The sequence below is a fragment of the Cherax quadricarinatus genome, chromosome 7 (assembly GCF_038502225.1).
Source record: "Cherax quadricarinatus isolate ZL_2023a chromosome 7, ASM3850222v1, whole genome shotgun sequence".
Taxonomy (NCBI): Eukaryota; Metazoa; Arthropoda; class Malacostraca; order Decapoda; family Parastacidae; genus Cherax; species Cherax quadricarinatus.
Genome location: NC_091298.1, coordinates 45,704,399 through 45,717,959, shown reverse-complemented (window position 1 = coordinate 45,717,959; position 13,561 = coordinate 45,704,399). Strand labels below are relative to the sequence as shown.

The window sequence follows — 13,561 nt, the reverse complement described above, 5'->3', positions numbered from 1 at the left end:
CATCAGTGTACCACATCAACACAGGCCAAAGGTTGGAAAGATACCCTGGTAAAAAATCAGGAGGGGAAGTTACCAAAGAAGCTGGCAATAAAACAGTTAAGAAACACTGACCTGAGAAAGTAGCAAGTTGACGACCCAAAAAGACAACATCTGAAAGCGGATAGAGTATGGTATGGTAATGTCTGGAGAAGTTGATGCACATGTGATCTTCATGCCCTGCAGATCTTCATGCCCTCCAAGGTGAGGTCCAGATGAACATGAGGTACAGCGCTGAGGACACAGACATGTCTCTGGCGTCATGGCTCCTCACTAGGAAGGCCTTGCCTGGTGTGAACAAATATGATAAATTGTTTCACCCAGGTGGACAGGAATTGAGCTGCTGTCGAGACCCCGAATCCATATTAAGAAAGAGGCTCGTCTGAAGAGTTTCCAGCCATAGCAAAGAGATATAATCCTTTAATTTCTCAAGTGAGTATAACATAGGATTACCAGACAAACTTACAATTGTATAATAATTGATAATAGTGTACAATGTAAGTTCTGAACCATTTTGTTCTTTAGAGAGAAAATGCAACCTTATGGTCCAGGGTGAATTCCATGGGATGAAAGCAAAACAGATCCAGCAAACCTAAAGCACATAAGGCATCCACTTGGGCAGCAGAAGCAATTGCCAGAAGAAATATCATCTTGTGTGTGGAATAGGTACTCTCTTCCAGGGGCATGTTCAAAGATGGTTATGAAGCAATATATGCACACACGACACAGAAAAATCACACCTGAATCCATCTGAGAGATCTGAGTTGTTAAAAACACATGGCCACAACGATGTTCTTAATGAGGGTGCTCTGTGTACAAAAACTCCCAGGTGACAGACTCCCCCAAAGTGCACTTATGTACTTGAATAGTTCACTCTATTCAGTACTTATAGAACAAGTGAATGAGGAATTTGATGACCATGAAGTGAGTGACATTTGTGATGGGAATGGCCCTGGTCTGCAAGAAAGTGTGTAACACTTGCCACATTAACTCATAGCATCTTGAGTAGACAACCATAATGGTCTTGACACATTGAGAGTGGGGCATCAAGATATACAATCCAATCTTGAATCTATGAATAATCATCACCTAGGGTGGGAAATACAGGAATCTAATCAAATGGATTCACTGAGTGGAAACCCCATAACCCCCTGTACAGCTGACTGGAGGAATGAAAGAACAGATTATACATTATTATAAAGGGTGAGATTTAATTCGCTGTTGCCCTACCAGTAGTCAAAGTCAAAGACTTATTTCCACATGATACAATGTTTGTACAGAGATGTGTGACATTTATTTGTGTATGCAGAAATCCCATGGTTATGCAGAGCATTTCAGGCAAGGTAAGATAGAAGCCCCAAAGTGAAAAGTATTGAAGCTGATACAATCATCATAATGTGGGTCACATGAGATCAGGTGACGCAACTATGACGGAGATTCCATAGGACAACCTGTTTCTCCAGCAAATTATCTACAAATCACATTCAAGATGGTGTTCTTGTGAATTTGATTATTTTGAGAAAGATGATAAATATCACAGTCAACATGTACTGGATGGATGATTTCACCACAAGGATGCCATACCCAAAGAGCAGCACACTTGAGTGAAGAGCCACAAGATTCACTACAGACCCAATTGTACTGCTATGAACTAGTAAATTATTTCATGTAGAAGAAGGCAGAAGCACTACTGAAATTCCTGGTGAATACAGAGCAAATGAGGATTTCTGATGAAGGCACAACAGCAGGAAAAAGACTCCATAAAAATTAACTTGAGAGCCCCATGAGTGATATATAGAGAGCCCTGGTGCTTGAAAAGTCTTCCACCCTCTAGAATGCACTCATAGTTTTTCCCTTTTGAAATAGCTCTCTTGATCTGTTGGCAGAAGAAAGGTCCCAGAGAATGCAACCCTTCGGGAAAATCTTGAGAACCCTTAGAATATGGAGGCTAAAATGGCTGAAAACTGCTCCAGTAAACCCTCAGGAGTCTCAGTCTACTGATTAGCTATAGTCACATCAAGCCATAAAATTACACTAACACCGTCCTCAGATACAGAATGTGGCAGTATCAACCATAAAACTATATTACCTATCACCATCTTCAGATACAGAATGTGGCAGTATCAACCATAAAACTATATTACCTATCACCATCTTCAGATACAGAATGTAGCAGTATCAACCATAAAACTATATTACCTATCACCATCTTCAGATACAGAATGTAGCAGTATCAACCATAAAACTATATTACCTATCACCATCTTCAGATACAGAATGTAGCAGTATCAACCATAAAACTATATTAACTATCACTGTCCTCAGATTAAGAATGTAACAAATCATCTTACTTCATGATGAGAATACTAGCAGAAATACTGACCAGCTTCAGTTTCTCAGTAAACATAGAGTCAAGATCATCCCTGGACTGTATCTAGAGGAACAATCTCCACAAGAATGACTATAAAGACACAATGTGCAGAACAGCTTTCAGTTGAGTTATGACACAGCCGAAGAGTGGAAAAAAAAAAACAGGAAAATCTGAGCTTTACCGGTACTATAAAATGCTTAACCTACACGAGGCTTTATCAAGTACTACACTTGATAAACTTTATCAAGTACAGGCAGGCCCCACTTACACAGCAGGTTATGTTCCAGGGTACTGCTGTTATGTGAAAATTGCTAAGTAAAAGTCTTTTTTCACTTTCAAATGCATATAAAAACCTGATAACATGTTCATACTATTATATATTAAGTGAGCAATAGAACTAAAAAAATGCATCTACAATACACAAATTACTTACCTTAAAATATTTTTGTCCTTAGCTTATAGTGAGTGGTGAATGTATTTGTAGGAAGGTTGAATCAATGAAGACTGGGTATAACTGAAAACTCCCACATTAGCTAAATGCTGTAAAGCAAAGTGCTGTACAGCAAGGCCCACCTGTACTGTATTTGATGAAGTTTTAACAAGTACTGTATTTGGCAAAATGCCATACTAATAAAAGTCTCTTTTTCTTGCTTTTAAGACAGCAGCTTTTATTGTGAGTTGGGACTTTGTTTCACCCAGGCTGAGGCTCATCAAGTTATACTTTTAACTATTGTATAAAGTATACCTGTACTGTAGAGCTCCACTACCCATATTATCACCACCTGATATACCGTTCTTTATTATTCTTACCTCATTCTCTGTGAGGAAAGAAAAAGTAGGAGTATGTATGTACGTACGTATGTAAGTAAATACGTACAATACATATGTATGTTGTTTTCTGACTCCCTTCATAAATGTTACCTTACTGGGTGGAAATGTTGGCATGTTTCTTTACACCTGCTGTACCTGTTTACCTAGCAGTAAGTATGTACCTGGGTGTTAGTGGACTGGTGTGGGTGGCATCCTGGGAAACAAGACTGAAGGACTACCACAATAGAATTAAGACGGACAGTTCTCGAAGACGCACTGGCTTTCTTGGGTAATTTTGGGGAGGTAACCCTCCCTACCCCAGGTTATCCCAGGTGGCTAACCTTCCATACCCCAGGATTATCCTGGGTGGCTAATCCTCCATACCCTGGATGATCCTGGATGGCTAATCCTCCCTACCCTGGGTTATCCTGGGTGGCTAACCCTCCCTACCCTGGGTTACCCTGGGTGGCTAACCCTCACTACCCTGGGTTACCCTGGGGGGCTAACCCTCCCTACCCTGGGTTATCCTGGGTGGCTAACCCTCCCTACCCTGGGTTATCCTGGGTGGCTAACCCTCCCTACCCTGGGTTATCCTGGGTGGCTAACCCTCCCTACCATGGATTATTCTGGGTGGCTAACCCTCCCTACCCTGGATTATCCTGGGTGGCTAACCCTCCCTACCATGGATTATCCTGGGTGGCTAACCCTTCCTACCCTGGATTATCCTGGGTGGCTAACCCTCCCTACTTTGGATTATCTTAAGTGGCTAACCCTCCCTACCCTGGATTATCCTGGGTGGCTAACCCTCCCTACCCTGGATTACCCTGGGTGGCTAACCTTTCCTCAAATAAAAAATCCAAATAAATCTTATCTTTCTCTTTGATACAGCATGAAACAACTCATTTTCATTTACAATATACTGAACACCTGAGGAATGTAAACATTGTCTGCTAACATTCCCAGCAAAATACAATGTTTTGTGTGTCTGTGTAGCCAATAAATATTAATGACTGTTGCATGTCAGGGTCACAATAATATTCTGAATTCAACTACAACACACTGTATGAACTGTGAAATAATCAGCTGTGTGGGAGTGAGTCAGCCAAGGTCAGCATGCAGGTGCACACTAATCAGCTGTGTGGGCTGACAAGGTGATGGGAGTGAGTGAGTCAGCCAAGGTCAGCATGCAGCTGCACACTAATCAGTTGTGTGGGTTGACAAGGTGATGGGAGGGAATGAGTCAGTCAGGAGCAGCATGCAGCTGCACACTTATCAGCTGTGTGGGCTGACAAGGTGATGGGAGGGAGTGAGTCAGTCAGTCAGAGTCAGCATGCAGCTGCACACTTGATGTCTACACCAGCTTGAATATTTTTAATATTCAGGATTTTTTATTGCTCTGTCTTAATTATCTATGAATTAATGTAAATGATGTGCTAATTACTTTGAAAAACTAATCCACACTGCATTTCAAGAAATTATATTGGACTTCAACTTATCAAAGAATGAGAGGAATGATAAGTAGGGTGTTAAAAACGTACCATCCTGCAGCGTGGTGCAGAATATTGGTTGTGAAGGCACACCGTCACCAGCACTTGTGTATGCCAGAACACTGATGCTGTAATTTGTGAATTTCTCTAAATTAAATATGTTAGTGCTTTCCGCTGCCGTTTCTGCTTGAGCTTCTTCGTCTGTCAAAGAGAAAACAATGTATTTATAATGTAATGATGCACACATTGTCCATGGACTATAATTCTCTTCTTGAAATGGTGCCAACATTGTTTTTATTGTTATCCATTGTTGTTTTGTTCTGACACACTGACAATCTCCCACCAAGGTTAAGGTGACCCAAAAAAGAAGAAACACTTTCACTTTCATTCATTCTATCACTGTCTTACCAGGAGCACAATGACATTACAGTTCAGATGACGATACAAGTTGCAACATCCTCACCCCTCCTTCAGAGTGAAGGTATTATGATCATTATTATTATTTTATTAACTCACCAGTTGTCTCCCACAGAGGTAGAGCGACCCAATAAACAAGAAACTCCAGTTCAGATGCCCTTCCAAATTGTAATATCTCCACTCTTCCAGAGTGCCGGCACTTTCTACCTTCAGGACTCAAGTCTGACATCCCATTTCCTTGAATCCCTTCACAACAGCTCATGAAGTCCCAAAACCACTTGCATTCACTCATTCCTATCTTAAAACACTGACATGCCTGCTGGATGTCTAAGCCCCTTGCACACAAAACCTTCACACTCTCCTCCAACCTTCCCCATGACCACCTCTACCCCAATGAGAATTAAAATAACAAATTACCAACCACTTATGCTGACATTTTCTTCTAGTATTATTACAAAACAATCTTAAATACAAAGCTTTTCCAACCTGAGCATTAGTTCTGAAAACTGAAACTCATTTTTTTTCAAAATGCAATGTACCTGTATCAATAATCTTGACTCTTTTTTTGTATTTAAGAAAAAGTGGTTTATGTCAATCTCCATAACATGTAGGACTGATATGTAGCATATGTCAAATATTACTACCCAGGATCTTTTAAATTTGTTTATACAGTATAAATGTGTACCTTTGTTCCAGAGGGAAATAATAAACTTCACAAAATATCAAAAACAACAACATAATCACCTATTCTCCCTCATGACTCATGAAATTATAATAAAATTGCAAACAAATCACAGAACAGGTGGGGTTCGAACCCATGGTGAATGAGTTATAAAACTTCAGGCTAGTGCACTGTTTGCAATTGTGTTATTACGATTTTGTGAGACATGACAGCAGTTTTGAGGGGACTTGAGCTAGAGTTCATCATGGCCATGCTGGTGGTAAATTCATCTGTAAAAACTTGCATTTGTGGTCACAGTGGTGGCCCATGTTAACTTCCCTATGGTGTACATATATACCTAGTAAGATGATTTATTATAGCCAGCTGGTCCAGTGGTTTACACACTGGTTTGGAGTTTTATCACCCACTCATCATCACTTCAAATCCCACCCATTCTGTGGTTTACATTCTTCCTTTTTATTCTAGACTATGTGCTGAACATTCTCTCTAGATATGAGTACTCACACCAACTATCTTGTACCATTATTTAGTCATGATATGTGAGGCACCGACGTGAAAAATGACAAACTCGCCAAAGATCACTTTTCTGAAAATAATTACAAACCTTTGCAATAAAGAAAGCTGACAAGTTCACCAAACGTGTCTTGAGAAGATCGCCTACAAGTGTTTGCAACAATATCTCGGTAACCAACCAAATAATTCTGATCAAACTGGTCTCAATGTAAATTCTAATGAATACTTTTCTATAGTAAATGTAATTTTTGTTCATAATACATGTTTCACTCACTGGTGAGTTCATTGGTGTTCTCAGCACCCCAATGGTCCAGGAGAAACTGAGATACGTGTACTGTCTAATATTCATCTACAATTTGAGGGCAAGTTTTGAGTTGCTCCCACCAGGGTACAATATTGTTTAATTTCTATACTATTGTTATATATCTTTCTCACCAGACCAGTTAAAATACATTTACAGATATGTATAACCATGAATACATACACAAAAGACAATGCACATAAATCCAAACACATGCATAAATAAAGAGACAAGTTTAGATAAACTCACCTGAGTATTGTGATGCAGGCATATAGAGTACTCTATATCCCTTAATTAAACCATTCTGACCCTGGCCAGGAGGAGGACGCCAGGCAACAGACACACTCTTTGCAGACGTTGCTTCACATCGTATTGTTTCAGGAGGCAGGCTGGGAGCTGCATCATCATACATATTAATGTACAAGTTCAAAGCACTAACAATAAGACTAATTAAACCCAGAATAAGATTAATTAAAAATTTCATGAACAAGTAAGTGAAACTAAGAATTCACTATTGTAGTTTAGCAATGCTGACAGTGATGCTGTATCAACGATGTTTGATGCTGACAGTAGTCTTGTATCAACCATGTTAGATGCTGACAGTGGTCTTGTATCAACCATGTTAGATGCTGACAGTGATTACTAATAAAACTGTTAATAACCATATGTAGTATGACTTGGATAATTGCCATGCTGACCTTTTATTTTCTTAGGTGGTTAGAAATCTAGAGTAAACTTATGTCACAACCTGTCACAACTAACTACCATATCCTATAGCAAAAATAAGTACTCTCTGTGTACATTATAAACTATATAAAGGACCGATACCTACAGTTAAGGTTATTCCTGATTCTTAATTTTAATGACCATTCAAACTTAGAATACAGCCTGTCCTCACTGAGCAATGTACAGTGGACCCCCACCTAACAAACGCATTACATAATGTTAATTCCGCCATACGAAGCATTTGAACGCAAAAATTTTGCCTCGTCTCATGATAAAAAACTCGCCCAACGTGATTCCTCCCAAACCTGTCCGTTCAGCCTGAGCGCCTCAGCTGCCCTGCCATCGCTATTTAAAAGCCAGGGTGGCCGGTTGCATGCATACATTCAGTACATTTTGTATTATTATATTATTTATAGTGCTTGTAACTGCTAAATAAGCCAACAAAGACCCAAAGAAAGCTTCTAGTGCCAACCCTGTGGTAAAAAGGGTGAGAAATACGTACTATCGTAAGATGGTCAGCTGCTGCTGCACCACCGTCAGCTGTTGCTGCACCACCGTCAGCTGTTGCTGCACCACAGTCAGCTGTTGCTGCACCACAGTTAGCTGTTGCTGCACCACGGTCAGCTGTTGCTGCACCACGGTCAGCTGTTGCTGCACCACGGTCAGCTGTTTCTGCACCAGTCGGCTGTTGCTGAGCCACGGTCAGCTGCTGCTGCACCACTGTCAGCTGCTGCTGCTGCACCATCAGCTGCTGCTGCAGCACCACCATCAGCTGCTGCTGCACCACTGTCAGCTGCTGCTGCACTACCATCAGCTGTTGCTGCACCACGGCCAGCTGCTGCTGCACCACAGTCAACTGTTGCTGAACCACGGTCAGCTGCTGCTGCACCACGGTCAGCTGCTGCTGCACCACAGTCAGCTGCTGCTGCACCACAGTCAGCTGCTGCTGCACCACTGTCAGCTGCTGCTGAACCACGGTCAGCTGCTGCTGCACCACTGTCAGCTGATACTGCACCACCATCAGCTGTTGCTGCACCACGGTCAGCTGCTGCTGCACCACAGTCAGCTGTTGCTGAACCATGGTAAGCTGCTGCTGCACCACAGTCAGCTGCTGCTGCACCACAGTCAGCTGCTGCTGCACCACCGTCAGCTGTTTCTGACCAACATGACTCGTCCTGAGCCTGTCCGTCCAGCCTGAGCACCTCAGCTGCCCTGACGTCATTGTTTACAAGCCAGGGTGGCCTGCTGCATGCATACATTCGATACATTTTGTATTATTCCATTGTTTTTAGTGCTTGTATCTGCTAAATAAGCCACCATGGCCCCAAAGAAAGCTTCTAGTGCCAACCCTGTGGTAAAAAGGGTGAGAAATACTATCGAAGTACTATCGTACCACGGTTAGCTGCTGCTGCACCACCGTCAGCTGTTGCTGGACCAGTCAGCTGTTGCTGCACCATGGTCAGCTGTTGCTGCACCACCATCAGCTGTTGCTCCACCACAGTCAGCTGATGCTGCACCACAGTCAGCTGCTGCTGCACCACAGTCAGCTGTTGCTGCACCACGGTCAGCTGCTGCTGAACCACGGTCAGCTGCTGCTGAACCACGGTCAGCTGCTGCTGAACCACGGTCAGCTGCTGCTGAACCACGGTCAGCTGCTGCTGAACCACGGTCAGCTGCTGCTGCACCACGGTCAGCTGCTGCTGCACCACGGTCAGCTGCTGCTGCACCATGGTCAGCTGCTGCTGCACCACGGTCAGCTGCTGCTGCACCATGGTCAGCTGTTGCTGAACCCCGGTCAGCTGTTGCTGAAGCCCGGTCAGCTGTTGCTGCACTACAGTCAGCTGTTGCTGGACCAGTCAGCTGTTGCTGCACCACAGTCAGCTGCTGCTGCACCACAGTCAGCTGTTGCTGAACCACGGTCAGCTGTTGCTGAACCACGGTCAGCTGCTGCTGCACCACAGTCAGTTGCTGCTGTACCAAAGTCAGCTGTTGCTGAACCACGGTCAGCTGTTGCTGCACCACAGTCAGCTGCTGCAGCACCACAGTCAGCTGCTGCTGCACCACAGTCAGCTGCTGCTGCACCACAGTCAGCTGCTGCTGTACCACTGTCAGCTGTTGCTGCACCACAGTCAGCTGTTGCTGCACCACCATTAGCCGTTGTTCCACCACCATCAGCTGTACTACTTGAAGATGTGGAGAGTGTGTTGTTGGTGTGGCTTAACAGGAAACAATTATCGAGAAACAATTAACCCCAAATGGTTAGCCACCCAGGATAACCCAAGAAAGCCAGTGCATCATCGAGGACTGTCTAACTTATTTCCATTGGTGTCCTTAATCTTGTCCCCCAGGATGCAATCCACAACAGTTGACTAACACCCAGGTGAACAGGAAAAAAATGCCTGGAACTAGTGCTCATATTGGTGAATTTAAGGCAAGCAAAGGTTGCTTTGAGAGATTTAAGAATTGTAGTGGCATACACAGTGTGATAAGGCATGATGAAGCTGAAAAATTCCAACCCCAACAAGTGTTCAATTGTGAGGAATCAGGCATGTTCTGGAAGAAAATGCCAAACAGGACCTACATTACTCAGGAGGAAAAGGCACTCCCAGGACACCAGCCTGTGAAAGACAGGCTAACTCTCATGTTTTGTTGTAATGCTAGTGGGGATTGCAAAGTGAAGCCTTTACTCATGTATCACTGTGAAAATCCCACTCATCAATACTCTTCAATAAAGGTGTCATTTTAACATTTATTTATGTAGTTATTGTGCATGTCTCATTGTTTTCTTTGTAGGGAAATGTATATTTCATGAAAAAAAAAAATTTAATACTTTTGGCTGTCTGGAACGGATTAATTGGATTTCCATTATTTCTTATGGGGAAAATTGATTCGGCTAACGATAATTTCTGCTAACGATGAGCTCTCAGGAACGGATTAATATCGTTAGGCGAGGGTCCACTGTACTCATTTACCAACCGCTCGGCCTTACAATCAGCTTTCCAACCAGAATGCAAATGTAATAAATGTATATTAGAGCTGATTTCCTCCATTCTCTTTATTACAATATACAGTGCACCACACTACTGTATAAACATTTAAAAATATACTAAAAATGTTATAAATGATGCAAAGGTGACATTAAAAAATTTCTAAAGATGGTTGACACAAACCCACTACCAGTACAGTACACTCCTCACTTAGTGACCAATTCACTTACTGACCTACTCTTATGAACAGAATCCTGTCGTTAAGTGAGGAGAGGCTGTACTTGTATAACAGTACTATTAAGCAAAAGTATAACTCTTGTTTTAGTAAAGATCAGTGAGTGACATTTACCATCCTCCTCAGTGGTAGCAATGACAGGAGCTGAGAGAGGTCCTGCTCCTCTGTTATTGAAAGCTTGTACCACAACCTCATACCTTGTATATTGCTGCAACCCAGATAACGTCGAACTTCCACCATACGCTGAACCAACCTAAATACCACAACAGATAAATAATGCTGTTAAATACTGCATCCTATTTGTTTCTTTTCTAATTTTTTTTTATTTTTCTAGTAAATCCAATAAGAATTTATCATTAATGCTTTAGAGGCTCAGCAATATTCTACCACCCTGCAGGATGCCACCCACAACAGTCAACTAACTCAGCTCATTTCAAAACTCTGCATTATTTAAGGTACATGAATAAGACACATGTGCAACAGCTGAGCATTTTTATTGTTGACACATTTCACCTGCTTAGCAGGCATCTTCAGATGAATACAGAAGTAACTTTAATATTGGAAAGAGTAGGAGCAGGTGATCAGTCCCTCAGCCTTGAAAAGTGTTCAGCTGGTGAAGTGGTGGCCAGTTGCTAGAACAATAACAAGGAAATGAAGGAAATACACAGGTCAGACAAGAAAGAAGGGCATTTCAGATTTTTTTTTTTTTAACACAAAAGCTGTCTCCCACCGAGACAGGGTGGCCCAAAAAAGAAACACTTTCAACATCACTCACACAAAATAACTGTCTTTGCAGAAGTGCCCAGACATGACAGCTGTCATTCCAAACAGTAGATGTCATTCCAAACAGCCAATATCCCAAACCCCTCCTTTAAAGTACAGGCATTGTACTTCTCGCCTCCAGGACTCAAGTCCAGCTAAGTGGTTTCCCTGAATCCCTTCACAAAATATTATCCTGCTCACACTCCAACAGCTCATCAGGTCCCAAAAACCATTCATCTCCATTCACTCCCACCTAACAGTCACACACTGTTGCATGTCTAGGCCCCTTGTACACAAAACCTCTTTTACCCCCTCCCTCAATCCTTTCCTAGGATGGCACCTACCCTTCCTCCCCTCCGCTACAGATTTATACACCCTCCAAGTCAACCTATTTTGGTCCATCTTCTCTAAATGACCAAACCACCTCAACAACCCCTCTTCAGCCCTCTGAATAATACTTTTAGTAACTCCACACCTCCTCCTAATTTCCATACTATGAATTCTCTGCATAATATTTACACCACACATTGCCCTTAGACATGACATCACTGCTTCCAGCCTCTTTCTCGCTGCAGCATTTACAAACCATGCTTCACACCCATATAAGAGTGTTGGTACCACTATAATCTTGTACATTCCCTTCTTTGTCTCCACAGATACCTCAATGCACCACTCGCCTTTTTTTTTCCTTCAATTCTATGATTAACCTCATCTTTCACACACCCATCTGCTGACAAATCTACTCCCAAAAATCAGAACACATTCACTTCTTCCATACTCTATCCCTCCAATGTGATATCCAATTTTTCTTTACATAACTCATTTGATACCCTCATCTTACTCTTATCTACGTTTACTTTCAACTTTCTTCCTTTACACGCCCTCCCAGACCCATCCACTAACCTTTGCAACTTCTCTTTAGAATCTCCCAAAAGCACAATCTCATCAGCAAAAAGTAACTGTGTCAACTCCCATTCTATATTTGATTCCCCATAATTTAATCCCACCCCTCTCCCCAACGCCCTAGCATTTACTTCTTTTACAACTCCATCTATAAACACCGAATGTTAAACAACCATGGTGACATTACACATCCCTACTTTTACTGGGATGTAATCTCCCTCTCTCCTACACACTCTAACCTGAGCCTCACTAGCCTCAAAAAAACTCTTTACAGCATTTAGTAACTTACTACCTACCTGAGTTTTCCTTGCTCTTTCTTCATAGTTCTTGCTCTTATTTTTTTCCTTTTATATCCATGAGGAAGTGGAATAAGAATTTTTCTTCTGTAAGCCATGCGTATTGTAAAAGTTAACTAAAATGCCAGTAGGAATGGGCTAGCAACCCTTTTTCCCATATAGCTTACTAAAAATAAAAATAAAACTTTAGATATACCTTTGATAAATTCCAAGTTTTTATACCCACAGAGCCCAATCATGGGCCAGGCTCATCTGGTGCTTGCCTGGTCAACCAGGTTGTTGCTGATGATGGCTGGCTGACCCACATATCCATCACAGCCTGGTTGATCCGTCAGTTGGTGAAGATACTTGTCATCCACGAATGTTAATACAGTGTTCCCTTATTGTGCCAACTGCACTCCTGCTTTTCACTGGGTTTCTTTTGCACTTCCTCCCATATCTCTCACTCCAGTATGCTGTTATGGCAGTGTGAACATTTGGGACAAGACCCTCAAGTACTTATCAGGAATACATCATCAAGTATCTTTCCCGCACTCCATTGAGTATATATTTAAGACTAAGATGTTCACAAAACATCCAAAATAGATGACTCTTTTTTGGATGTTTCTCCTGCCCTGAATAAGGCCATCAACACTAAGCAATATTTCAAATGAAAAGAGCACAAGCAATTAGAAAAGATGGTGAAAATGGTATAAAATACCGACAAGTTGAAGATTAAGACACATGTGCAACAGCTGGGAACCTTTATTGATGAAATGTTTTGCCTACACAATAAGCTTCTTCAATCAAATACAAAGGGAGCAGTAGAAATGAAATAAATATAATGTAATCAGTCCATGAACCTTGGAGAAAAAGTTTGAGGTGGTCAGTCCCTCAGCCCAGAGAAGGGTTCAGCTCCATGGAGCTCCATAGAGCTTATTACATAATGTTTACTTAATTTCTACCGCTCTCTTTGTATATGACTGAAGAAGCCTACTGTCTAGGTGAAACATATTATCAATAAAGATACCCAACTGTTGCCCATGTGTCTTAATG

At 41.9% G+C, this 13,561-nt stretch overlaps 1 protein-coding gene across 1 annotated transcript in view; it reads right to left on the bottom strand.

The window, feature by feature from the left end:
* LOC128687076 (cell adhesion molecule Dscam1) overlaps nucleotides 1–13,561 on the bottom strand; it is a 422,243-nt gene that overhangs the window by 99,282 nt on the left and 309,400 nt on the right. The window contains exons 10-12 of the mRNA XM_070082112.1: nucleotides 10,680–10,818; nucleotides 6,867–7,013; nucleotides 4,756–4,905 (exon numbers count right to left, since the gene is read on the bottom strand). Of these exons, the coding sequence (XP_069938213.1) occupies nucleotides 4,756–4,905; nucleotides 6,867–7,013; nucleotides 10,680–10,818 (436 nt within the window). The remainder of the gene's footprint in view (nucleotides 1–4,755; nucleotides 4,906–6,866; nucleotides 7,014–10,679; nucleotides 10,819–13,561) is intronic.